Consider the following 27225-nt stretch of genomic DNA (forward strand, 5'->3'; position numbering starts at 1 on the left):
GGGTAAATATGTTAGTTCTATACCTTTAATAGAATTTGGGGAAAGTTTTAACACTTCTTATCAGTTTACTGCTACATATCCTGTTTTTTTTCCTCTGATATTAAGTGTGAGAGTACAGACATTAGGTACTGGGTTTTTTTCAGAACAACTTTTTGCAAGTATCTCTCAGCAGTTGAACATTTTCAAAACCAGTAACTCTGAAACTAGTAATTTGGCTAGTATGCAGGTTTTCAGTTTCCTTCTATTCTTTGAATTATAATCCTAATACTTACCTTTTTTCAATAAACAGCAGGATTAAGACTTGATATATGTATTCTAACATGTAGGCAAGGTGGGTTTTTTTGCCAGTATCCTGGAAGTGAGGCCCTTCTAAAGTGCAATCAGACAAAGACAGCGGCAACTGGATGTCGGAACTTGCAGGTTAATTAAGGAGTAGAAAGTAATTCATGGGGAAAATAACAAATATGAATGCTGAAGTGACTTTTAAAGGATTTTTGTGTACTTTCTGTAGTGCCACTTGACTGCAGGTGCCAATAGCTATAAGAAAAGTAAATCTGAAAGACCTTTCTCTGTTTTATTTGTACTCACCTTGCACTTAACGTCCTCTGTGGGTAAAATTTGGCCTATGATGTGCTGCCAAGTGAAAAAGGGCAACTAGTTTATGATTTCTCTATAGTGTCTCCTTTCCAGAAGGAAGAAGCATTCTGAAGTAAGTATTGGGAACACCAAGAAACCCCATAGCTCGAAAAAATAATATATTGCAATGAACCGTAGGCAAAATTCTTTGGCGTGAATTTACATTTTCACGGTAAGCAGTGAGCAAACATATGGTGAAATCGCCATTTCAAACACAATGTACTCACACCACAATGTAAATCTGGAGGGAATCCAGTCTCTGTAACTGCAGCGTTCTGAGAATGTTTTAAGATCTGAAATATGCCCCTTGAGTCACCTGTATATTCAATTTGATTGTTATATTGCATTAATAATATTGGGTTAATACTGGGGAGAATATTAAATCTGTTCTTCTGAGGAAGGTTGGTTTCTGTTGTTGCAGATACAAAGAATGAACACCAGAATGGTTCTTCCAGAGATGTGGGAGACGCTGCTTTTGCACTTACAGTAAAAGTCATTAAAAGCCAGTGTCTGTTGGAGGGAACTCATTCGTTGGTGCTTAATGCTTTGAACAGGGTATAGTTAAAGCTTTATTCTGATTAATTTTGTCACTGTTTTATACTTGCAATGGTGAATCATTTGTAAGTTTTAGTTACACATTTATTTATCTAAACAAGGCTAACTTTTTTTCAAGCATAGTTTATTTGTGATTTTTAATGGACTAGTTTATACATGAAAAATGTCCTCATACCTACACCTCAACCACACATAGAACCAAATGGTTCTTTACTATGGCTTTCATGGATATATACTCCTTTACTTTCAACAGAACAGTGTGTCTCAGATGTCTCCATTCCTTTTCACTGTTCAATTCTATAATTTTTTATAATACTTCAGAATGTATTACAGTCTCCAGTCCTTTGTGACCATTCTGATTAATTTTTCTGACCCAGATGGTTTGTGTTTTGGGATACTACAGTATCAACCAGAAGGGCTAGAAATTAATATATTTTAAAGAAAAACTAGAGAAGGAATAAGGAGGAAGATGGTCATGACTCCACTGAAATAATTTTGCAGATTTGCAAGTCACTGTGACAGCTATGCACACTGACAAATCTAGGCCTCATCTAGGTTTCAGCCATCTAGAAGTGGGGGAAAATTGGGAAAAATAATCACAAATAACCTTTTGAATTGCTGCATAGCTAAACCTAAAAATTTTAATATCTTGATGGGGTGTAGTAGTAGGGATATTGCTTCATATCTTTTTGGTTTTATATTTTTTTTCAATTGCCATCATGTTTATCACTTGTGCTGGTTCTCAAAGAACCATATTTTTGTCCTTTTTAACCCCAAAGGAAGTAAATTTTCTCACTCTTCTCGTCCTAGCAAAATCGTGTGAACTTGTGAATGGTTGTACTGAAACTTTGAGGAAAAACAAAATCCCATTCTCTTATTAGAAAACTAGCTAAGGAATATTTTCAGAATCAAAGATGAAAATTTGGGAAGGTTGTGAGCAGCTGAAACCAATGGTTGAAAAAGAAATCTTTTTGATATTGCAATTATTATTGTCACGTCAACTGTAATTTCACATACTTCAAGAACAACAATCACTTGTTTTTGGAGAACAGCTTTAAGAACATGCAACTCTTCTGTTGCCATTGTAAGCAGAACAAACTTCATCTGATTTTATATTAATTTCTCCGTTAGTTTATTGGAAATCCTAGCATTCAGAAGTGTGGGTTAAAACTACTTGCTTCTGTAGCTGAGTGCACTGGTGCACTAGAAATTTTGACCCAGCAAGGAGCTACTGACACTGTGCTTCACACGCTACAGATGTATCCAGATGAACAAGGTATGGAAGGTATTTTTTTAGTAGAATGTGAGTGATGTAGTAGGAGGGGCTGATTACCCATAGAAGCTGTAACCTCTCTATTACACTCTAGTACTGGATGTGATTTAAATTACATGTCAAGAAAAGGCTGCGGTACTGATAGTCCTCAGATTCATCCACTTGGTAGTCATGCCTGGCTCTGTAATAGCTTACACAAATAACTTTCTGGAATATTAGTAATATAACACTAATTACATCATGGGTTTATTCCACTCTGAATGTCTGAACATTATTAATCTTTCTTTTTTTTTCTAGACGTACAGTGTTTGGGTTTGAGTCTTCTGTGCTCTTTGATTACAAGAAGGAGTTTGTGTATTGCAACTATGCATGTCCTGTCAACCGTTCTGGTTTCTACTCTGCGACGATTTAAAGAGGTCACTGAAATCCAGATGCATGTATGTGTTATTTCTATATACAAAGATGAAATGCAAAACCCTAGAAAATTATTTTAATGTAGTTATATCTGAAGTATAATTCCTTCTTTTAATTACTCCCATTTTTATTTTATTGCAATTACTATATTAGTATAAACCTTTATAATTAAACCAATATGTTTGCCGTAAAGATAATCTTCTTTGATGTATATTCAATCCAGAATATGTAAGTGTAGGTTTAGGTGTTTATCTGAGACTTCTGAAATCTGCAAATTAAAACAAATTTCTCAGTCATGGTCCATCATTCAGTCAATATATAAGCATCTAATGGAGTAACTGTCATTATAGTATTAATTACCCTTCTCTGAAGTGTAATAAAAAATAACTTACTCCCAGCCCTGTCACCAGCAATAAGCTTAGTGTAGGAATGCTGTATTTAAGAAGGATATTACTGGAATACTGTGTCAGACTTTGGTTCTACTTCTGAATGAGGAAGGAGGGTTCTTACTCTGTCAGCAAACACATGTTCAGTCCTCCTGGTGTGAAAGTTCTGTTTCCTCTGCTTCAGAAGCTTTTTCTGTTTGTTGCCAGTTTCATTTTTCTAGTGGAATGGAGCTTGCCTGTGAGATCAGCTTCCTGTGAGTTTCTGTACTTCTGTTTCAGATCAATATGAAAACATCGCAAGTACAGCCTCCCTTCTTACTGCTGTTTTTCCTCCAACCCTTCCAAGTTTAGCTTAGCAACCAGTGTAGAGAGAAATCAAAATAATGTGTTGGAATAAGGAAGTTACTTAAAAATGATTTAGTCTCAATTGCGTTTGAACAGAGTCTGTAATTTACCCAGTTCATGCTTCTAGGTGAACTTTACTTGCAGAATCATGGGATAATGTTGTATTTCTTTTTAGTTTTCAGATAAAACTGTTAAGATTTTCCTTTAGCCTTTGTATTTTTTTCAAATTCAAGGATTCCAGAGCAATACACTGGGACGAGGGGTACATCTTCATCCCATATCCTTTGAAGGAGATTGTTTCCTCTGTACAGTTTCAGGAAATCATGAGTACATTTGTCATTGCCAGGCAGGATGTTGTCAGATATTATGGTGCATAATTTGGCTTTTCAAGGTGTCAGTCAATATCTATTTAAGTGGGTCAGCTTAACAATCATGAAACTGCATTTATGTAAACACAGAGATGCCAGCTGTTTCTGCTTTCTCTCCTGATCTTCTCCAATTTGTGAATTATTGCATGTTTAAAAGCAAGACAAAAAAAACAAAAGCACATATCTTTTGGTTGAAATTTTATTTTGTTGCACGACCTGCTTTAAAATGATGCTTTTTAACACTACTTATTTCAATCTTCTCATTGTGTTCTCAGGGATTTCATGCAATCTTGTCAATTCTCGATTTGTCACCTTGCTTTGCAAAGCTGCTGGTACATGAATCATTTGACACAGTGATTTTCTACCAGATGTCTATGTGTTTCACTGACCAGCGAGATCGACAGGTATCTTCTCTCTTTTGAAAGCTCCACAGCTAAAAATTTTGGTGGGTTTTTTGTCCTAACTTTGATTTTTTGTCTTCCAATTCAGTTTCAAAGCCTGTGTTGTAAATGTTTTGCTAAAATAGCTGAAAATGATGAATTAAAAAATACGATGCTGGAAAAAGCATGTATTGAGTACAATAGTATTATGGCTGAATGTTTACTTCTACTGGGAGCTGATATTAATAAGAAGACAAAGACAAACTCTTTGATCTATCAGGTAATATATGGTTTTATTGTTTCAAAATTCATGCTTTTGGGTTCCTTTCACTTTTCATGTAAACATATATTTGGAAGAACACAGCAGCGATACTCAGTGCAAGCTAATTGTGAACTGAGTGGTGTTAACCATTGCTACTCACGGTAACTCCAGGCTCAGTCTGATGTTTATTGAAACACTCTTCACTTTGTTGAAGCTCTTAGAGTCACTGTCAGCTAGAATGTGCCTACACTGCCAGTTCAGTTCTGATGGAAGTTCACTTTAAAGTCCATGCTTTCTGATTGTTTACCCTGTTCACATGCAAACCTGAGTTCAATCAAGTACTGACCTAGCCTTAGCTTTGGAGTATTTTAGAGGAAGAAGACTTAAGCTCAGGCTTTGCAAATTCTCAGTCATTTTTTCTGAACTAATCAGGTATACATGGCATCAAGTCCTTTAGAGCAGAGTCCATGAACTGATACTCCAAATTCAGCTCCTTCCAAGCTCTGTGAGGCCAAAGTACAGATGGACTAGCAGGTAGCACTGTTCATAGATAGGTTTCAGTATGCTTAGTCTCAGTGTTCTGCACCTGCAAAGAAGACTTTGCCCAAAATGTCTGCCCTGGAATGGATTCCTTTTACCTTGTATTGTACTTAAAGATGAATATAGTCATCAGTGTTTGTGCCTATTTAACTGTTCTGGTTAGAGTTCTGACTTTTTATCAACACAGATAACATGGAATGCCTGCAGTCACACTGGCTGCGAAGAGCTTTATCCAGGCAGTGGCCACATGCAGAGCATCAGCTATTTGAAATAAGTTGGTGTCTTAAGGCCATAGGCAACCATCCCATCTGGATTCAGCCATGCCAGTGGAGAGACTGTTCTCACCTGCTTATAAGTGCTCGTTGCTAAATGTGACTACCTTTAAAAGTTTTTTTGAGAAACAGTGTACATGAACACTTCTTAGTTTTGCTTCATTTTCAAAGTTTTAAATGGTCTGAGAGAACCCACCAGTACTGCCTGAAGTGAATTAGGAAGTGTTCACTTCTGTTGGCAGAGCTGGCTGGGTGATAAAGCACAGCTGGGTCTGGAACCAACCATACATCCATGGAGCCTGAGGTAGGCAGGTCAGTGTTAGCGAACCAGTGGGAATAGTGAAGTATCTGGAAGTATTTCTAAAAAATATTTATAATATTCACAATCAACACTGCTCTGTATAGCAGAGCAGGCTGAGAGATTGGAAGGAGTAAAGTGGACTGAAGCCAGTAGACCTGAGCTCCTTAGTGCTAGGCAAGTCTTGATGAGTCTCACCATTGTTGCCTGTTCATCTGATATCCAGATGACATGGCAAGATAACCGGAAAGTGTCTTTTTTACACTGTACAGATAAATAAATGGACTTGCTGTAGACTGCATGCAGAAACCAAACTACATAAATTATCATTCATTTTTGCCTGGAAATTGTGTGCACTTGTGGTAGAAATTACAATTACAGAACTCAGGCATTTCTTATATTTTGGGCAAAGATATCAGGAAAATGGGAGTTGGTACTCAGATGCCTTAGGCAGGCATATGCTCTGAGGGGTAAGGAAGTATGTAATTGAAAAAGAGACATGATCCTAAAAATACAGTTAATCTGAATTTGAGACAAGTCTCTTAATGCAGTCTGAGCTGCTGTTTGAGTGCCTTGCATAATTTTTTTTTAACTCCTTTTCTCTGTTAGGTTTGTGAGAAAGGAAATAATCCTAAATTGGTGGAACTGCTATTAGCCAGTGGTGCTCGAGAGCAGGATGTTCGGAGTGCTTTAACCATCAGTATAAAGAGGGGAGATAGCCAAATCATCAGCTTGCTCTTAAAGAAGCTTAGTCTTGATGTTGCCAACAGCAGTATATGTCTTGGAGGATTTGGTATTGGGAGACTAGAACCTTCCTGGCTCATTCCTTTGTTTCCAGATAAACCTACTCCATTAAGAAAACAAAGTGAGTATATACAGAATTTGCGATACAAAACGTGTTAATACCTCTTGACACTACTATGTAAGTGTTTTAGATCAAGACCTTAAGTTGAGGATCACTTCTTAACATTCCGCTGGCTATAGAAAGACTGCCAAACCTTGAAAATAAATCAAGTTATTTCTGTTATTTTTTTAAAGCTGTTTGAATTTCTTAGAGAATATACTATCTTTTTGGTTTCTTATATATACAGATGCAGGTTCTGCACTGGCAAGAATGGTGCTTAAATTCCAGATGAAGAGTATTTCAGAGGATGGATCAAGAACCTCCTCTGATCTAAATTTCTCTGAAGATGGAATGGAAAAAAACTATGATTGGAATTTCATTTCTGACCCATTAGTGGACAGTGTTTTTCCTTTGAGTGATGATATTGATAGTGAAGGTAATTGTGGTTTTTTTTCTTTTTATAACCCAGATATAGTGTACCAGAGCTAGACCATAGACATAAATAAGTTGTATATTTGTATTTGAGATAAAACACTTCTCATGAAAAAAATATTTTTCTGTAAAATTTTGTTTGTGGTAATGTTGGAAAATAGTTTATGATGAGTAAGCGTGTGCTTTATCTACAAAATTAGGATCACATAGAAAAGTTGTTAAGTCATATGTAAATTATGGTTTAAAAAAATACAGGCCTTGCTAGCAGGAGTGATTTTAGGAGTTTTAAAAGTACCTTTGAGAAGAGGAACACTAAATGGGTTCAGATAACCCTAAATCACCAAAGCCAGTGTGGCATTTGATGTTTCATTCTCAATAAATGTAAAAGTACAAATTTATCTATTAAAATACAGCCTTTTTCTATTTTAAAAAATTTACACTGCAGTGACACAGAGATGTGTTACAAAACATGTGTAATAATCCAAACCTGCTAGAAATTTTAAATTATAAAATACCATTGTAACAAGCTGCAGGTCATATTTGGAGCATGTCAGGTTACTATGGCCCATGTACTCTAAAACGTGTTGACAACATTTTTGGCCTATTGCACACACAATTAACCAGTGAGATCCTACCAATATTGATGCTTTTGAAATGTATCTCTCCCTTGTATGTCAGCATCTATAGTACAGTTGAATTCTGAGCCTCATCTTTAAATACGTTTTCTTACTTATTTGTCCTCCTGTGTTACTGTTTTGTACTAGGAAGTGATGGTTCACTTTTTACAAAAAAGAAGGCCAATTCCATTGCAGTTGCTGACTTACATTGTAGGGAAATGGCATTTCAAAGAGGTTCTCCTACTTTGCCACGACATTCCTACTCTGTGGTAAGTCAGATCCTTATTCATTCCAGGCTTATAAATCCATCTGTGTTGCCTACTGCAAAATTGTTAATAATCAAGTGGTAGGAAAGGTCATGTAACCATATGGGTGCTTGTCTCACTGTTGCCATTTAATATATCCTTCTATTGCTGTGCAATTACTGTGCCCCAGACCACTGTACAGATGAGAGTATTTCAGCAAAAATTTATGATTAGTAAAAAGTATATGTTCTTGCAAATTGCTCAAATTTCCAGTCTGATGTTCAAATGCAGATACAGAAACTGTGGCCCTATTCATGAAGACTTAACTACCCCTTAGTGAAGCTAATCTTCACAGTGCCACTGTGATCAATGAAGAGACACTAATTCCATAAGAAGATCTAAGAGGACAGATGGGTGGAATCAAAGTCAGGTTCCCTTGAAAGGAGCTTGTCTCTTTCCATTGACTGTAAAGGGAAACTGGAGAGACTGGCATCCCTAGAGAAAGTTTTTTCTGTAATATCCTGCTCCATCCTATCACCCTACCCTAATGAACGTCATTTTAGGTTGACAAAAAATGCACTAATTCCACTGCACTTTAAATCTACTGTTGTTTCATATTGTGAGGATCAGTAAGTTTTATAAAGATGTGACCCATTATTATTTTTAGTTGAAATTTAATGTTTCTTTGTGTTCCCCTTGGAAGTTCTGATAAAAAGAAACGTAGTGAATTCAGATCATTTCAGATATCTGCATATGTCCGCAAATGTTTTTTGTTCTCTTCTGGGATTTTCTAGGGACCTGGCTCAGATTATGAACCATTAATGAAACAAAGAAGAAAACTCTTGCCTTCAGATGAATCCCCCAGTAAGTAAACTATACCATTTAACATATATAACAGATTTTTCAAAAGCATAGCATGCAGAGATTTTAGTCAGATTATATATTTGTTTACAAAGAGGAGGGTACATTTTGGAAATACTACAGTGGCTTACAAATAATGCATGTGTAGGGATTTTTTTTCCCCAGGCTTCAGAAATAATTTATGAAGAAGTAAACAGGCAATGAAATTTCATGAGTGCCCTTATTAGCTTTCAAAAGCTACTTCTGTTGTGCAGTGCATAAGCATCCATCTCTTCCTTACCATCTTAGAAATTTCTGTCTCTTAGTAAAAGTCTTCATGGATTTGGATCTTAACCAATATCCAAACATTCACTGTCTTCTGCATCTTCAGATCCCAAGTTGATTGATCTTAATTTTAATTATGTGACAAATGAAATCATGCTATTTTTCCCATGCTTTTGTTTTAATAGAAGGCATCTCAAAATTTTCACCACATATAAGAACTTCAGACAGTCTTTCTTCACTGATGTCAGAGAAAGAATATATTAAATCATTAGATCTTTCATCAAATGAGCTGGAGAACATTGATGCCATCAGCCAGAATAGCGGCTTAACTAGTCATCTGGAACATCTTGAGAAACTGGAGCTCCACCAAAATGCTCTTACAAACATTCCAGAACAACTGTGTGAAGTAATTCTGCATAATTTTATGTAATAAAAATAAAGATTAGTTACAGTAAATTGTTTGTCTCTAACAGCATACACATAACAATACTACTCATGGGTGTATATTTTTGCATGCTTCATACTTTCACTCAGTTTTCATTCAGTGGATTTATGTTCAGATAGAAATAAAAGTATTTCATGGAACTGTTTTAAGTCATTTACTGCAGAGAACTGCTTTAGGACGTGTTATATTGAGTAACATAATAAGTGGAACCAAGAGCTGCAGGCAATTCATATCTGTTAAATTTTATGAAACTGAGCTAATTAATTTTGAATAATGCTTTATATTTTATTCTGTAATAGAAATATTATGGGTTACATTGGTATGATTGCTATTTTCTGCTATTTTTCCTAGTGAGAGAAATATAAGTAAATGAATAAATTGTATAAAATACAACCCAGTTTAAAACCTATTAATTCATATTTTCATTTAACTTTTTAAAAACAAATTGTCCATTTCTTTCAGAACTTGAAATGCTTGACTTACTTGGATTTGCACAGTAACAGATTTACTTCTTTTCCGACTTACTTATTGAAAATGAATTGTATTGCAAATCTTGATATCTCTCGAAATGACATTGGACCTTCCTTTGTTTTGGATCCATACCTCAGATGTCCATCTCTAAAGCAACTTAACCTTTCATACAATCAGCTGGTGTGCATTCCTGAATTTCTTACAAATGTTGCTGAAAATCTGGAACAGCTGTTGCTAGAAGGGTGAGTAGCATTAGTAAATGGACTGTAGCATAGCAACATAACAGAAAATAATATATTTATCATCCAGAATGATGACTATTATAGCATGGAAGGGATTGTTTAGTCAGCAGTGAAACACTGACATTATCTTCCAAATGTGTAAATTGCTACAATTTTCAGGGTTGTATTATAAATTATATGAGAATACCTGTGGGCCTTGATAGAATCTAATAGCATTGCAGTTTCAGTAACGTACTGAAAATGTTGTAGTTCAGTGTTTTTCTACTGCCATACTATTAATCCACGGGACTCTCTGTGTTGTCTAACATATTCAAACAGGTTTTCTGTATACAGAATACAGTTTCCACTGTATTTCATATTCACCCAAGGTTTTTTAGAAATATGATTTTTAGAATTGCATTTGTTGGTGTGGTTATGTTTTAAATGACAGAAGCAGAGAAAACATGTAATTTTTGGTTTACCAGCACTTTTAATCATATTTGTTAGTGAGTGAGATAATTCATACATATACAGAATTCTTAAGAATGCTATTATTGATAGCTCTGTAAACTGCAGATACTGTCTCATTCATCTATTTTAAATAAGATGGTGATATTTTTCACACAGAATAAAGATAGCAACATACATAACTAAAGCAAGCAGTACTAAATATGTGATTCACATTTGCAAAATCAATATTTTAAATTCAAAATCCTGTTGAATTTCTTCATTGGATTTATTTTGGACTTCATTAGAAATATAACCCATGCATAATAGTGCTTCATGGTTCTTTTATCTCTGTATTTTCAGGATCTTTGTCTCTTTCTCTTTATGGTGTTATTCTTCCCAGAATACATTGTTTGTAACATTATATACTTGCCCTGAATTGTATCGCCTATATGGAATTCCATTCTTTTTTTTTTTTTAGATTGACAGTCATTCCATGATTATAAACCTGCAGATACATATCTTTGATAAACAGAACTACTCACAAATGCAGCAGTCCTCTTCCTGTAGGATTGAGCTGCAGTACATAATCAGGGAATGACACCTTGTAGTACATTCTGATGTTTGCTCTCCAAATTAATAAAAAAGTCTTAATATCAGTTATGTTATTCCATGTTGTCACATGTACCAGTATTTTTGCTGACTGGTCAGTCTTTATATAAATAAAAGTCTTATTTTTGGTTTACCAGTGTAAGGATATCATTGTCAGATCAATACTCTTTACTTTCACTTTTTAGCTAATAGCTTCTGAATAAAACATGGGATTTATTTTTTTCTTCTTGTTATTGTAGAAACAAAATTTCATGCTTATGTTCACCCATATGCTTGAAAGAACTGAAAATTTTAAACATTAGTAAGAACAGTATTTCATCCCTTGCTGAGAATGTCTTCACGGGCTGTACAAAACTGGAGCAGTTCAATGCAAGGATGAACGCACTTGGTAAGTGTCTGTGAAAATAGGATCCATCTTCTAGAAACCATTCTAAGTCACAAAATTCCTCAGCCACCAGCATTTTGAGTTTTGGGAGAACAGAAAAGGAGAGTATCACATATGCTTGTCCTTGTTTATACGGTTCCCTAAACATCAACTTTTGATCACTGTTGGAAGCAGTTACTTCCAGTGGGGCTTGATGGACATTTGATCTGACTCAGCATAACTCATCTGATTTTTCACATTTGTAGTAGATGCTATAAAAATGGTTTAGTGTACTTGAGATTGTACATACAGTTGAGGAAGATTCAAGGCAGAGGAAATCATTCAGAGTCACCTTGCAAATCTAGTACTAATACAGGTTTAATACAGCACTGAAATATATATCATACAAGCATTCTGGCTTGCATCAAAAATAGTGTGGCCAGCAGAACTGGGGAAGTGGTCATCCCCCTGTACTTGGCACTGGGGAGGCCACCCTAGAATACTGTGTTCAGTTCTGGGTCCCTCACTGCAGGAAAGACACTGAGGTGCTGGAGTGTGTCCCCGGAAGGTCAACAGAGCTGGTGAAGGCTCTGGGGCACAAGTCTTATGAGGAGCAGCTGAGGGAACTGGGGTTGTTTAGTCTGGAGAAAAGGAAGCTCAGGGGAGACCTTATCTCTCTCTCCAACTACCTAAAAGGAGGTTGTAGGGAGATGGATGTCAATCTCTTCTCCCAAGTAACAAGTGATAGGATGAGATAAAATGCCCTCAAGTTGTGCCAGGGGAGGTTTAGATTGGATACTGGAAAAAATTTCTTCACCGAAAGGGATATCAAGCATTTGGAACACATTGCCCAGGGAAGTGGTTGAGTCACCATCCCTGGAGGTATTTAAAAGATGTGTAGATGTGGTGCTTAGGGACATGGTTTAGTGGTGGACTTAGCAGTGTTAGGTTAATGGTGGGACTCAATGATCTTAAAGGTCTTTTCCAGCCTAAATAGTTATATGATTCTAAGTATTACCATACTATCCATATCCAGCGTTGTCTTCTGAATAAGATAAAATGTTTGATTCACTTCCTGGAACACAGGTGTCATTTGAGATGCCCTGTAGTATCTCTCACTTGACTTACAGTTTCTGGTCCAGAAAAAGCAGGTCTTCTATAGCTCCTATGTCATATCTCCAAGCTATGTGCAAATAGCTCAGAAACCACAGAGTAGATCACCTTCACTAGAACCCAGTGTTTAAACAATTTAATTAAGTCTAGAGTGTGTTTCAGTGGCTTAGCATATTTTATGCAAGGGTAGTAAAATTAATTTAGCTATGAAAAATACAAGTTATATAAATGAGATTTTAATGATACAGCAAGAGTTCCTAAGGTACTGTCAAAATTTATTTCTGTCTTCAAGACATAAAGTCTTCCATTTTGGAATTGTTGCCACAGCATTTCAAAAGTAGCTTTTATACCTGCATTAAACACAGCTGAACCATTAGAGTCATTTTTATATGCATAAGACCCACCAATTACTGGGTGAATTACAGGAATGTTATGTATACTGGCAATACAGTAAAGTATAAGTAAGATTATTTCAGCATTTAATGCCAATATGAGATCAAGTATAATAGTATGTAATGTGATAAAAGCTAATACATTAACTTTGTTCTAAACTTCTTTCATTTTGAGAGTTTAGATTTAAATACTCTTTTTAAAAATTATTCAGATTCTGTCTTTGGTAGCTTATACCAAAGACGTATGTATAGAAGATGACAGGCTGACCTTTTAGTCTGTCTTTGATTTTAGAAAATTCCAGCCTCAAAAATATTTTAAACAGTTCTGAAAAATAATGGGATTAACCTCTTTTTCTGCTCTAGAAATAATACCTGACTTGTCATCCAGCATAACAAACTTAAAATTATCCCAAAATCGTTTTATTAATGTTCCAGAAGCGATTCTTCTTCTACCACAGTAAGTCATTATTTTATTTATTATTTTTATTTATTTAAAATTTTATGTATTTAATTATTATTTAGTAGTTGATTTATTTATAATATTGTTTTGTTTAATTATTAATGTCACGTTCTTGATGAAAATCTGATGGCAAGACCTTTGTTCAGCAGAAAATTCTGCATGTTTTACTGATTTTCAGGAAATCTTAACAGGTTAAATTCTCTCTGACAGGTTAAATCCTCTCTAACAGGTTAAATCCAAAACTTACTAGCTTTTAACTGAAGACAAATTAGTCACAATTTCTTCATTATTTTGAGAAATTCTGTTCCTTGGATTCAAATCAATTGTTACTGAAAATTTATTGCTTGACTGCTGAAGCTGACAATTCTTGCTGGGAAGACCAGAATGAATTTATTATTTTCTTGAAACCAACAGTAAAAATAAAAAGATATTGACAATTTTTCCTTTTCAAGAAGTTCTGCAGACTTTTGCACAAGGCTACTGAGATTAGTTTTTCACTTCCCAAACATCACAAGATATTTATTTGCAAAGAACGACACTTCCTCTAGATAAAATTGTGATAAAGATGCATGTGACATTTATTTTGCTATACCTTCAAAGCATTACTCATGTGAAACTCATAGTTCTGCTTCTTTTTTTACAGAAGTTACTGACCTTAACAGGTCACTAGAATCAGGTTGTGGAAGGAGTGCTTGAGAGGGATGATCAGATCAGATATGATAGAAGTGGGTAGATGTGAGTGCTGATGGCACCATGGGGAGGGCAGATTAAGAGATTTGTGAATTTAGATTAATCACATTTACATAGAGCACATCATTATTAACATGATATTATACTGGTTCAGCATTCTAACGTTTATATTCACAGCAGCAAATTTAATGGATGGGTTGAAAAAAGGTGCAGCTTTCAGGTTCTACATCTCCCAGCCCAAATTAATAAGGAGTTGCATGGAACTTTTGCATGCTTCATCAACATAAACAGCATATTTGTCCAACAGATGTGTTACAGAAATTAAATGTTCTTAAATACATGTATAGTCAAACAATATAATTTATGCACGTACATGTATTTACAAACATATATTCATAGAAACATCTGATAAAAGAGTGAGGTATCCATGCCATCTGATGTTAGTCTCCTAAATTAGGAACAAGAAAGAGCAGTTCAGATCACCTAGTGAGGCTCCATAGTTTATAAGTGGAATCTTGGATTCTAGAAAGCTGATAATACCAGGAAGTTCCTTTTTTTTTTTTAATTTGAAATTTATAAAAAAGCACATGAAAATACATATTATGTTAGATTGCAATTAACTTTTTTAATACATTTATTCTAGTAAGTTAGACATTGCATGTAAGAGTGTACTCCATGGTCCTGCACTCACGTGTAACTGCAATCCTGACCTAAACTCTGTTCTCTGTTAACTGGGTATAAATGTATATTAACAATACTGTTTGCAGTTGAATCACTGAATATTTGCACTACAGGAGTGTGAACGATGTTTATCTGTTTCTTCTACTAATCTGAACACAGTCATGCATGTCTGCATATTGTAGAAAGAAGGAGGAAGTGGACTATTATCACAATATACACACTTATTTAAAGTTACATTTTCATTTACTATCTGAAACAATACACACAGTAGTGTGGCTGTTTATTTTGATGACCAGGCAATTTAATTTACAGAAAATACCTTAACGGAATATTATACTGAATCAATCATATGTATTTTCTTATCATTTTTTCTGAGGTAATAAAGACCTACTTATAATATCATCTTGATTACTTTTGCTCATAGTAGTAATTCTCTATCTTCTTCTATCTACATTCCTGTCAGAATACTGTCCGTTATGATATCTAATCTATTTGTTCATTTATTAAAAGTTATTGCAGTTCCAGTTAATCCCAGTTGTATTGTTTTTATTTGCTAATTTCTCTCTTTTTTAATTTCCATGGTTTTAGTTTGCGATCAATAGATTTAAGCCAAAACAAGATCATAAGCCTTCCTGGACCAATGCACTGGAAATCATTAAACTTAAGGGAGCTGCTATTTAATCATAATCAAATAGATGTCTTGGACTTGAGTGAAAAGGCGTGTGCATGGTCTAGACTAGAAAAGCTACACCTGTCCCACAACAAGTTGAAAGAGGTAAAGTGTAAGATTCCACCTAAAGAAAATCAAATCACTTTTCAATTCAATGCAATTTTTCAATGTTCATTTGATTTTCATGTCATCTCTCATATCATTGCAAATCCTATTAGTAAAATGGTATGTAAGTGCAAATAATACTTCTTGTGAATGAAAATCACCATATACTATTAAGCTTTTCTGTCTGGAATGTGTCATGTAATCAGATTGTATAATGAATTCATTATGAGGCCCTTTGGCTACGAGTGTGGGATATTAGGCCTCTTTATTAAAAAAGTTAAACTGCAGCAGTAAAAATAATACAATATAATTTACGCACGTACATGTATGTGCAAACATATATTGTGTAAATATTTAATGTATTTATGCTCATACTTTTTTTTAAACATTTAATTGCTCATTAAATGTTCTTTTATTTAGATTCCTCCTCAGATTGGCTTCCTAGAGAATTTGACTTCTCTGGATGTAAGTCATAATCCTGATTTGAGATTCTTTCCAGACGAAATGGGAAGACTGTCCAAAATCTGGGATCTTCCTTTGGAAGGACTCCATCTTAATTTAGACTTCAAACATGTGGGATGCAAAGCCAGAGACATTATCAGGTTTGTTGCCCTATTGTTCTTGAATATTCTTGGTTTGCTTTCTTGAGGCAGTAAGCATTAAGGAAACAATATATCCTTTTGAAAAGGCATGCTGGTTTGTCATATGAAATCCAGCATGCTACTGTATAGAAGATATCATATCACATCATAACACACAGACATAAAAAAGATTATAGTGATGTAGACTATAATATTACTTCTTTGTCTTTTTGGTCTTTCTATAAACCATGCAATAAATTGTGCTTATCAGCTATTTCTAATACATTTCTTGTGTTCCCAAGTGCATTGCACAGAACACATTTTTTGGTAATTACCAAAAAAAAAAAAAAAAAGACACATTCTGAATTAAGCTTTAACTTACAAACCAGAAATTAGAATAGACTGTTAAAATTCCACTAATCCATATTAAACAGATATTGAAAATTTGAAGAAAATGATGTGATTTTAGTTTTTTCCTTGGTCTTGAGTTGAGTTCTGCTGGTTTTTTAGTTTTTTATACTTCTCTGAGTATTGCAAACTTTTTTATGCCAGATTTCTTCAGCAACGACTGAAGAAGGCTGTACCTTATAACAGAATGAAGCTCATGATTGTTGGAAACACTGGCAGTGGGAAAACTGCCCTGCTACAACAACTAATGAAATGCAAACGAACAGAATTGGGCTCTCCAAAAGCTACAGTAGGCATTGATGTAAAAGACTGGATCATTCAAGGGAAAGGCAAAATGAAGAAAGAGCTTATATTAAATGTGTGGGATTTTGGAGGTATTTCAAGAGTTTATTGTCCTTTACTGTTGTCTTTTCTAACACATTAATGAGTTACTTATTCTTGGAGTCAGCCTGTGATATTTTGAATTGTGAACATCAGGATCATGCAAACTTACACCAAAAGTCAAGTCGCCACTTATAAATTAATTAATTCTGTAAAATGGCAGCTAATCCTTCAAATTTAATATAAAGCCTCAGGAATTGCTTATCACTGGTTGTGGTCTGACCACTGATTTCAACCATAGCACTCTAGAACTGGCATTTCAGAATAGTAAGAAACTGCGTGTAATCTCTAGAATAATTATCTTCCGCTCAACTCTGCTTCTCCCTTTTATAGGCTGGATCTGTCTGGGTTCCACAGTACCACTGTTTGGTAAGGTCACAGAAAACAAAGTGCTTAGGAGGAGTCTTTTTTTGGACAATTTCTAAGTTGGGGGGACACCAGAAGCACTTGTGAATTTCAGGGGTAATTTAGGCTATAGAAAAATTATTTTTAAACATTGCTCTGTGATCATTTAGGTACAGTCTATATCACAATGGATAAGCAGAGAAGAGCAGCATTCAAGCTGAATGTCCAGCTTCAACTGTGATTTAAAGTGCTTAATCACGTGAACTTAGGAGTCTTAGTTTGAAGTTCCTGAAAGGATAGGAGAAAGGGAGGGAAGAGGAACGAAGGAGTGAGGGAGAAATTCAGTACTGGAGTTTTAAAAGAATCATGACCTTCCAAGTTGTTCTGCAGCAACCATGTTTATCCAATTGTTAAATCTTACACTTTTTGATTTAAAACTAGCTTACATATTTCAACACTACACTTCAGGCAATGAGCTAGCACAGAGTACCTACCTAAAATTCACAGTTATTACAGGTTTCCTCTCAATTTAAATAATTTTCTGTAAGCATTATGATCTGAGAAAAAGTGTTTTGCTGCCTTTTGGTGATCTGAAGATGTTCAGTGAGGGAAGTACTAAACAGTGGACATGTTTTATCATTAGGACAAGAAGAGTTCTACAGTACCCACCCTCATTTTATGACCCAAAGAGCTTTATATCTTGCTGTTTATGATCTCAGCAAAGGGCAAGCAGAGGTGGATGCTATGAAGCCATGGCTTTTTAACATCAAGGTAAGCCATAGATATGTACAGAAAGGAATTCCCCTTTCCAGGGAGCTGTTGGTGAACAGCAAATACAGATGGTTTTAGGTAGGGGAAGAGAAAGAAGATAAATTGTAAGAGCTGAAATATATCATATATTGGATATGAAAACATTTGTGGACGTACAAAGACATGATGAGCACCATTTTGTACTTAAAATGGTACAGAGTGATGTGCAAAATAATGGTTTGTATGTTCTGGCAATATTTTGAATTGACTGATGAAAATAAGAAAGGGATAGTATTAAAGGGATGATGAGTTAAACCTGTTTTTTCTTATACAATGTTGTAAATTCTTGGGAAATCAGAATTAGACTAATTTAAAACTGACTAGCTGCAGGTTTGAAATCATGCTGTTAAGTGTATGCTTAGCGTCCTATTGTTGATAGGAATGATTCCAGGACTGTTCTAGGGAAATTGGTCTGAGAATCTGCCTATGTATTTTTCTTTTGCTCCAAGTGGTTTATTTTCATTTGATGGAATCACTCCATTGTGACCCTTACTTGTCTTACCCTTTTGCATGATGATTAGCCATGGCTTGGCAATGCAATTACATAAATGCGAGAGAGCTGAGCACGCACACAACCAATGTGATCAAGTAATGCCCCTTTATTACAACTAAGAAAGCCCTTTTATAATGTTCTCCCGCACACGTGAGTAACATGCAGTACAAGTCCTCAAGATTGGACAGTTAACTTAGCCCGTGCCTTAAACCTTCTTATGACTGGATAAAAAGTGCCACATCAGCCTTGCCAGGCTTCCTGCCTTGTGGAACTTCCTCTTCCGTCCCAACCCCTTCTGGGGGCTGTTTGTCTCGTCGAGTTTCTCCCCCCTCAGTCAGGGTCACATCCTTATCGCATTCTTGCTCAGGCTGAGGCTCCTATCAGTCTTGTTCTCATGCAGGATTGCTCACATGTCCATTCTCTAGCAGAAAGCCCTCTAGAATCCTAACACATAAAGATTTTGTATACTGATCCTGTTTGTTAAACTTGTCTTTTTCACACTTTTCACCTTGAGCAGTGATACAGAACAGAGAGTTACACTCAGTTTAGAGTTGATGAAGACCATTTTTGATGTTTTGCTTTGCTATGCACTACTTGCTGGTTTAATTGCTGCACTGTTCCAATTACAACTAGTAGAGTACCCTTTGATTTTCCATTTTGTTGGGTGTTTTTAGTGAAAAATACAGTTGTCCCTTTATTTATGAAATCCAGATCTATGCTGCTTTCTTTCAGAAAAAGTTGATTTTCTAATATTTCTATTTGGAAGTAAGACTGCTCTCTGTATGTTATAAAATATGTTTTGTATTTATAGGCTGATGCTTTTTTACTGCCTTATCTAGTCAAGGCTATTATATGGGATTGCAGTTTAAAGTTATTCTGAATAAAGACATGAAATAGTATTTCAGATTTCAAACTTATTTAAAAAGAGGTCTATTTAAAGAAGAAGAAACCATTGCTTTTTTCATTGTATTGATTGTTTTGACTAAATTGTTCACATTTTATGTGGATATAAAACAATAACATCAACATTCAGTATTGAGTTAATTGTCTGTATGGATCTTACTAACAGGCTCGAGCATCAACATCCCCCGTCATTCTTGTTGGCACTCATTTAGATGTTTCTGATGAAATGCAACGTAAGGCCTGCATGAGTAAAATTACTAGAGAACTGCTGAATAAGCGAGGCTTCCCAGCAATCCAAGATTATCACTTTGTGAACGCTACGGAAGAATCTGATTCCATTATCAGGCTTCGGAAAATCATAATAAAGGAGAGTCTTCACTTCAAGGTAAGCTACAAACTGTACTACTGTTAACATCCTAGGTTTAGTTAGGTAAATATATTTCTAAACATTAATTAACACATAATTAAATACATTTTTATGGGATAGCAATCTTGCCTTCTATCAAATGTTAGACACAGCAAAATAATGAAGGAAGATCACTAGGTTTGTTTTCATTTAATTTTCTACCAAAATGTTTTGTTATGTTTTCAAGCACTAGGTCTATAAATAGAATATTTAATTAAAAATAGGCCATCTTTTTCTTAAGAAGAAATCTGATCAAAAACTACTTTTTGTTGGATGGCAACATATAATTGCAGTAGTAAGTAGTACAATATTTCAGGAGACCAGGAAGTAAGATTTTGTGATTTCTAAAAGCCACCTAATTCTCCATTTACTGATTTCTTTTTACATAGTGTGAAACTATTCCTAGAAAGAGGAAAGTGAATTAAAGCAGGAAAAGAAGACCCTTTGGACTGAACGATCCTCCTGAATTGGAGAATCTGCACTCATAGTTCTGTTGTCTCCTAAGCCACCCCTACCCCTCATTCCCTTCTATCTCCTTAGCCACAGCATGAAGCTCTTAAGTGTGAATGACAAGCATGAAGAGCCTAGCCCAGGCATGGAGCTTATAGAAAGACAGGATCTAATCTGTAGCAAAAAGTATATACAATTTTTTTTTTCATTTATACAATATCAATCAAGTATAGAGTCATAACACATTCAAGAGAAAAGGTGATGACATGTCCTACTGAAGTTAGTGGTAGAACTTCATAAATCATAGCAGAGCCCAAATTTCCTCTGAATTACTGCTCAGAAGATTTTATAGAGCAAATGCTGTGTTGATGACCAGCCTTACACTGGTGGTGTTAGAGAGGAGGGAAAAAGTGCACACATCTCTTGTTTCTCTCTCAGGAACTACCAGTTTAACCACACCTGTAATCTGCCTAACTTCATTCCACCAGTGGTAAGTGGCAGTGAGGTGGCCTGTTCAGGTGCAGTAGATTAATTCCACTTCCTATAGATCGAGTAGGCATGAATAGAGCTGGTGTTTGCAAAGGTATATGTAGCCCTGTATCTCACCATACTTCAACACTCAGAAGTTCTGCTTTTTGAAAACATTTCACTTTTAGGTACCTAAAAATTCTTCCTGTAACATCCATGTCTCTTGTGACTATGACTTAAACTCATGTTTAAATTTTTACACAAATGTAAGGTAGCCTGAAGGAAATGCGATAGTTTTAGTTTCCATAAATAATGTGAACACTTTGTGAAAGGAGGTGTTACAAGGTACCTGCTTAGAAGTTAGACAAAGTGAGTTAAGTATTCAGCATTGTCACCAAGTGCTCTGAGTCTTTGAAATTACACAAGGTACTAATTACATTTTCACAAGGTACTAATTACATTTTTGGCACAAAAAATGCCACAGTGCATCAGTGTTTAACTTATTTAGGAGGAAGATTACAAACTAAAAATACAGTTTGGAAGTGTTGGGAAAATTATTTCCCATTTCTTCAAAAAATGACTAGCTCAGCACCCATGGAGAGTGAAAAGCCTGGTCGTGTGCTAGCTAATACCAAAGGTCACAGGATGTCTCCAGGAAGGAACTCAGGCTCAGGAAAAAGAGGCAAAGCACCAGACTCTGTTTCCTGTCACTAATGTGTCTAAATTTATTTCTTCCTCTCCTCTGTCCACTGACTATCATCAGTGGAGACTTTTAGTTGAGCTACTACCCTTTTCCCTGCAGTATAAAGACGTGTCTTTACAGATTACAGATTACAAGAGGTATAATTTTTTTTTATTCCTTTGCTTCTTGTCTTGTGTTAATCTGAAATGCATGACATCATCTGTTCATACGGTGAATATTTTCCTTTTATTTCAGAGCTTCTCTTTGAAAGTATGTCTTCTGAGAAGATATGATTTTTTTTATGTAAAATGGCAATATTTTCTTCTTTGAGTATTCCTTTATAGAAAGACATTCATAATATAATTCTGAAAGAAGAATTAGTTACGTCTACCTTTCAGAAACAATGTTAGTCAATAAATGAGTGTTCTTGTTCCTTCTTGCTGCTACTGTTGAGTGGACATACCCACCTTACATCTTCGTTTTATTGTCTGCATTTCACATGAATAAATGGATACACTTAAGATTATTATTCCTAATTATACAGATCAGAGATCAACCAGTGGTTGGTCAGCTAATTCCTGACAGCTACCTGGAGCTGGAGAAGAGAATTTTGCTGGAACGTAAAAATGTCCCCATTGAATTTCCTGTGATTGATCAGAAACGCTTACTGGAACTGGTACAAGAAAGCCAGTTACAATTGGATGAAAATGAACTCCCTCATGCGATTCATTTTCTGAATGAATCAGGTAAAATACTGTCTTCAATGCATGTTTCATATCTGCAGAAGACAGACCTGTACACATTTTTAAATCTCACACATGTTGCCATAGAGTGTTGAGCTGAAATGCTTAAGCTTGGGTAACATTAGTTTGATAATCCAGGTTGCTATGTTATAAAGGAATTCCATGATATAAAGGATCACTACTGTAACAATTTATATCTCTTACCCCTCCCTAAAAATATAATTCATACCTGCTGGTTAGACAGCACAGTTTCTGAAGAAAGATGCAATTGCTCTAATAGCTTAAATAGATTAGCAGTTAAATGAATAAATGTAACAGTTTATCTCAGTGTCGTACAGACTTCATAAGATTAAATAATAAACCACACAGAGCATAGCTGCTTGGCAAAAAACCAAGTCAGATTACAAATCTGACAAAATATCTGAAAATCAAGGTAAAGCTGAACAAACCATGATTGCATTCTACTCTCCTGAAATATCGACAAAAATTCAATCACTGTGTTTATTATTCAAATTGCTTATGTCAAGACATGTAAGAAAACCATCCCAAAGTGGTTGTTTACTTTGCTTAATACGGAGCTTGAGAAATGCATTGCTAATTACAATATTCTTTGCGCAGGTGTACTCCTTCATTTTCAAGACCCAGCATTACAGTTAAGAGACCTGTATTTTGTAGATCCTAAGTGGCTATGTAAGATCATGGCACAGGTTAGACTGATTACTTTCTGTATCTACATTCATGGAACTTTTTCCCCTGTTTGAAACCACTGTAATTTATCAGTGATTCTTCTTCACTTTTTTTTTTACTGTTTCATGATCTAGAATTTTCTCAGGGCCAAGATTAATTTACCTGGTTCTTCCTGTTTCCTTTGATTTCTAGACAACTGTCTGTCTCAGTGCTTCTATGTCCTTACACTGTAATATCCAATATAATTTAAACTGCACTGGATACAAGAATACATGTAGAACAGAAAAACCTCAAGGATGCAAAATAATCCTTCAATATGTTGTGATAGGTTGAGATGAAAGCTGGAATTTTGGATTAAAGTATGGGGGAAGAAGGGTCATTGTATGCTTGACGCTTAATGGCGGAGTGATATGGATTCACATGTTGGGACGGGAGAGTAGCAGACTCATTGCTTAAGTGAAGCCATCTTTGAAATGTTGATCTAGAAACACTCTCAAAATTTTTTATATATAGTATTTCCTGACCTCTGAAACTTTACCTTTCATTCAGTGTAGGAAATGGGATGGCAAAAATGTAAATTTGAGCCTTTAAAGCTGGTGGGATTAAAACTGAGAAAAGAACAAGAAGATTACAACACACAGTGAAAGCTACTGAAAGAATGATAGCACAGGAATGGCTTGGAAGGGTTAAAATTTTATAGTGCTGCCTTCTTGCTGGCTAGCATTATGGAAATGTTTGGTTTCACTGTGAAATGGAGTCCATTTTACCCCCCTAAAATAATAGGCTACCATATATTTCAGGGAGCAGAGCTTGCCAGGAAAATGCAATCTAATGAGGACTGTGCACCTGAAATTGTTTTACTTTTTTGAAAGATTCTGACGGTTAAAGTGGAAGGCTGTTCTAATTATCCTAAGGGAATTGTAAAGCGTTCAGATGTGGAAAAATTCCTTTTAAAGAAGAGCAAGTTTCCTAAGATCTACATGTCACAATACTTTAAACTTCTGGAAAAGTTTCAGATTGCTTTGCCATTAGGGGAGGATCAACTGCTAATCCCAAGCAGGTAAGCAAAGAGCTAAACCCACAAATGACAACCATAGAGAGATCGATCAAAATAAAAACTTCCCATCAGGCTAACTAGTTTGACTGATCATCAAAGCAATTTGGTATATGAAAACATGATATATACTTAGTACACTAAATTTTAGTAAATGCTTTCAGAGACACGTTAAACTGATTTTGTAGCAGATAAAGCTTACATCATTTTAATGTGGTGGGTAAGTGGAATCTATAAATGATAAAATGCTTTATGATGATAATATTTCTTTTATAGTTACCACACTTTGAGATGACAGCAGGAAGATTGTAATTTAGCTTTACATCGTGGTGTGCCAACATTACAGATATTTATTGTAATACAAAAGATAACCATGAATTCTGTAGCCTCTTTGCTTGGAGTAAGAACCATAGCCAAGTTACTCAGAGGCAGTATCTCCTCCAAAGAGTCTAGTTATTAAAGGTGGTGACAGAAAAAAAATGTTAGTGAATTTGAATGTGGTCTTTTTGCTTTATCTGAAGCAGGTAACACAGTTTCTCTGCCTCAATTACAGATTTCCCTAATGTGTTTAATAATGGTTATGTTGCTTAATGGAGAGAGTGTTGCATGTTTGCATTGATTAGAGTTTCTACATTCTTCAAAGTCCTGGGATAGGAAGATTTTATCTGAATATCCTACCTGCCTTATATGTGTCCCAGGTTTTTCTCACATTTACATTCAATATCTGATGATTGTTAGCGAGGTTCTGTTGGTTTTAAATTACAGCAGAAATTCACTTTAGCCCAAATAAGCACAATAAGCAAATACACCATCTGTCTGCTCCCTGATCATTTGAATCATCATTCATTAATAAATAATGAATTTTACATAATAAATAATGTATGTCATCAGTTTGGATAAAGTACGTCATTAGAGATTGCCTAATATTTCTATTCTTTCAGTTTGTCTGATCACAGACCTGTCATAGAGCTTCCCCACTGTGAAAACTCAGAAATTATCATCAGGCTTTATGAGATGCCATACTTTCCTATGGGATTTTGGTCCAGGCTGATCAACAGGTTGCTTGAAATATCACCTTACATGCTGTCAGGAAGAGGTATAAATCTTTTATCTTCAAAAGCAATAGTGAGCATGTTTGCTTTGAATGCCAACACCTGGATGTTAAAGCCCAAATCCCCAAAGCTTTAGCTATTTTCTGGCCACTTCACAAATGAGGGGAAAAGAGCAATTGTCATTTTTGTAACTTAGAAATATCCAGGAACAGACAACGCCGGATATTTACAGTGACGTGCAAAAGAAAATGGAGGTTGTAAGCAGCCTATTTCTCTCCTTCACATGCTAGAGATGGAGCAAATCCTTATATTTATGCAGTATTTCCATTCACTTCTACAAAGAATACAGGAACGGATGTCTTCCACAGAGAAAACCAAACAGCTTTTCTTCAGGTTCATTGATTCTCCCTTTATGAAAGTCTAAAACCTTTGCTTTTATCAGAAGGGCGGGGGGGTCTTTAATTTTTTCCCAGTAATTCTGTGCTTTGACATGAGATCTATCTGCTGAACTTTGCAATTTCATTCATCCTCGGTTTTTTAATGTGTGATTTATGAATACTGGTGACAAGTGTGAAAAATATGCATTCCTAATACTCTACAAATATGATTTGTAACTGCCTGCTCTCCTGGCATTCAATTTCCTCCTGAGTATAGAATTCCAGTCATATCTTGCTGTTTCATGAGTGTGTGATAGAAGGAAAATTTAAATCACTGACTTTTTTTCATTTGTGGCTTAAGATACTCTGTGTTTGAATCTGAATGTACCTCAGCATTTCTGTAATCCCTACATGCATCACCTGCTACATGACTTACCATCTGATTAAACATTTAGTTTGTGGATATGCCTTAGAGAACTGAACACCAGTTGACATATATTCAGCTTTTGTGGTGCTATTCTGACTGCAAAGTTGTAGCCTTTATTTTGTTTGTTATTTGGGTAGGCATAAACCTACAACCATCATTATATATTTAAAGTACCATGAACTATTCCGAATATTTTAAAATATTACATTCATATTGGAGATCAGATTTTTAATCTAATTTTGTATTTTCTAGAGCGAGCTCTTCGTCCTAATAGAATGTATTGGAGACAAGGCATCTACTTGAACTGGTCTCCTGAAGCTTATTGTCTAGTGGAATCAGCAATATTTGACAACAACCCAGATAGTTTTTTGAAAATTACGGCACCTTCTTGCAGAAAAGGTTAATTATTCCTGAGCCTGATTTTTGCTCCAGTTTGATTGCAGCTTGGCATTTTGGTTTGTTGTGCTTTTGCCTTTGGAATGCAGAGTTTAGCTTTGTAATTACAAGTATGGCAGACTGTAATTTCCCATTTTTATTTTCTTAAAGGGTGCATCCTTTTGGGGCAAGTTGTGGATCACATAGATTCTCTTATGGAAGAATGGTTTCCAGGTTTGCTGGATATAGATGTATGTGGTGAAGGAGAAACACTGTTGAAGAAATGGGCTCTGTACAGCTTTCAGGATGGTGAAGAACACCAAAAAATACTACTTGATGACTTACTTAAAAAAGCTGAAGAAGGTATATATTTATGCCATTTGTGAGTTATATGGAGGTACACCCGTATGTAGATAAATATTATGCGACGTCTGCTTTATAACATTTGCGTACTTCATGGTATTTAAAAATGTTTAATTTCTGTGAGAAATAATTACAGCATAAGTCAAAAGCTACTTGTTCTTTTTTTTTATATAAGAGCCATCTGTAGAAGTATAGAATATGGGACAGCTTGCAGCTACTCTGTATAGTTGTGTATAAATGGCAGTAATGAAAGGAATAGTTTTGTCATGATATCGGTAATGCAACTTCATTCATGGATCTGAAACCAGCATATAGTAAAACCGATAGTACATCTTTTGGTTGGACTGTGTACAACAGTAATTTGAAAAGCAGTATTCAGGATGACATTCTACGTAGTAACAAAATTCTTTTTATGGACAGAAAATTAATCTCTTGATTATTTTGATGTTGTTACATAGCAACTGTTGCTATCACATTTGGTTGGTACGTATACAGAACCTTGAAAATACTTAAATGTAATACTTTACATGTAAATTGAATGCCAAACTTAGTGTTCT

General features: G+C 35.3%; 1 protein-coding gene across 6 annotated transcripts in view; it reads left to right on the plus strand.

Annotated features, from left to right (window-relative positions):
* The window catches only part of LRRK2 (leucine rich repeat kinase 2), a 71770-nt gene that overhangs the window by 26115 nt on the left and 18430 nt on the right, over positions 1–27225 (plus strand). For 2 of the 6 annotated variants that reach the window (XM_074903292.1, XM_074903294.1), the window contains 25 exons: positions 1058–1191; positions 2323–2467; positions 2762–2901; positions 4253–4381; positions 4467–4637; positions 6339–6594; positions 6821–7009; positions 7770–7891; positions 8662–8731; positions 9178–9398; positions 9900–10150; positions 11428–11576; positions 13421–13514; positions 15477–15663; positions 16084–16265; positions 16797–17026; positions 17367–17402; positions 18022–18149; positions 19751–19969; positions 22135–22336; positions 22952–23040; positions 23893–24080; positions 25016–25170; positions 26183–26329; positions 26477–26668. In XM_074903292.1, the coding sequence (XP_074759393.1) occupies positions 1058–1191; positions 2323–2467; positions 2762–2901; positions 4253–4381; positions 4467–4637; positions 6339–6594; positions 6821–7009; positions 7770–7891; positions 8662–8731; positions 9178–9398; positions 9900–10150; positions 11428–11576; positions 13421–13514; positions 15477–15663; positions 16084–16265; positions 16797–17026; positions 17367–17402; positions 18022–18149; positions 19751–19969; positions 22135–22336; positions 22952–23040; positions 23893–24080; positions 25016–25170; positions 26183–26329; positions 26477–26668 (4026 nt within the window). The remainder of the gene's footprint in view (positions 1–1057; positions 1192–2322; positions 2468–2761; positions 2902–4252; positions 4382–4466; positions 4638–6338; positions 6595–6820; positions 7010–7769; positions 7892–8661; positions 8732–9177; positions 9399–9899; positions 10151–11427; positions 11577–13420; positions 13515–15476; positions 15664–16083; positions 16266–16796; positions 17027–17366; positions 17403–18021; positions 18150–19750; positions 19970–22134; positions 22337–22951; positions 23041–23892; positions 24081–25015; positions 25171–26182; positions 26330–26476; positions 26669–27225) is intronic. The other 4 variants (XM_074903293.1, XM_074903295.1, XM_074903296.1 and 1 more) reach the window with 3 other exon arrangements.

The sequence above is a fragment of the Athene noctua genome, chromosome 3, assembly GCF_965140245.1.
Source record: "Athene noctua chromosome 3, bAthNoc1.hap1.1, whole genome shotgun sequence".
Taxonomy (NCBI): Eukaryota; Metazoa; Chordata; class Aves; order Strigiformes; family Strigidae; genus Athene; species Athene noctua.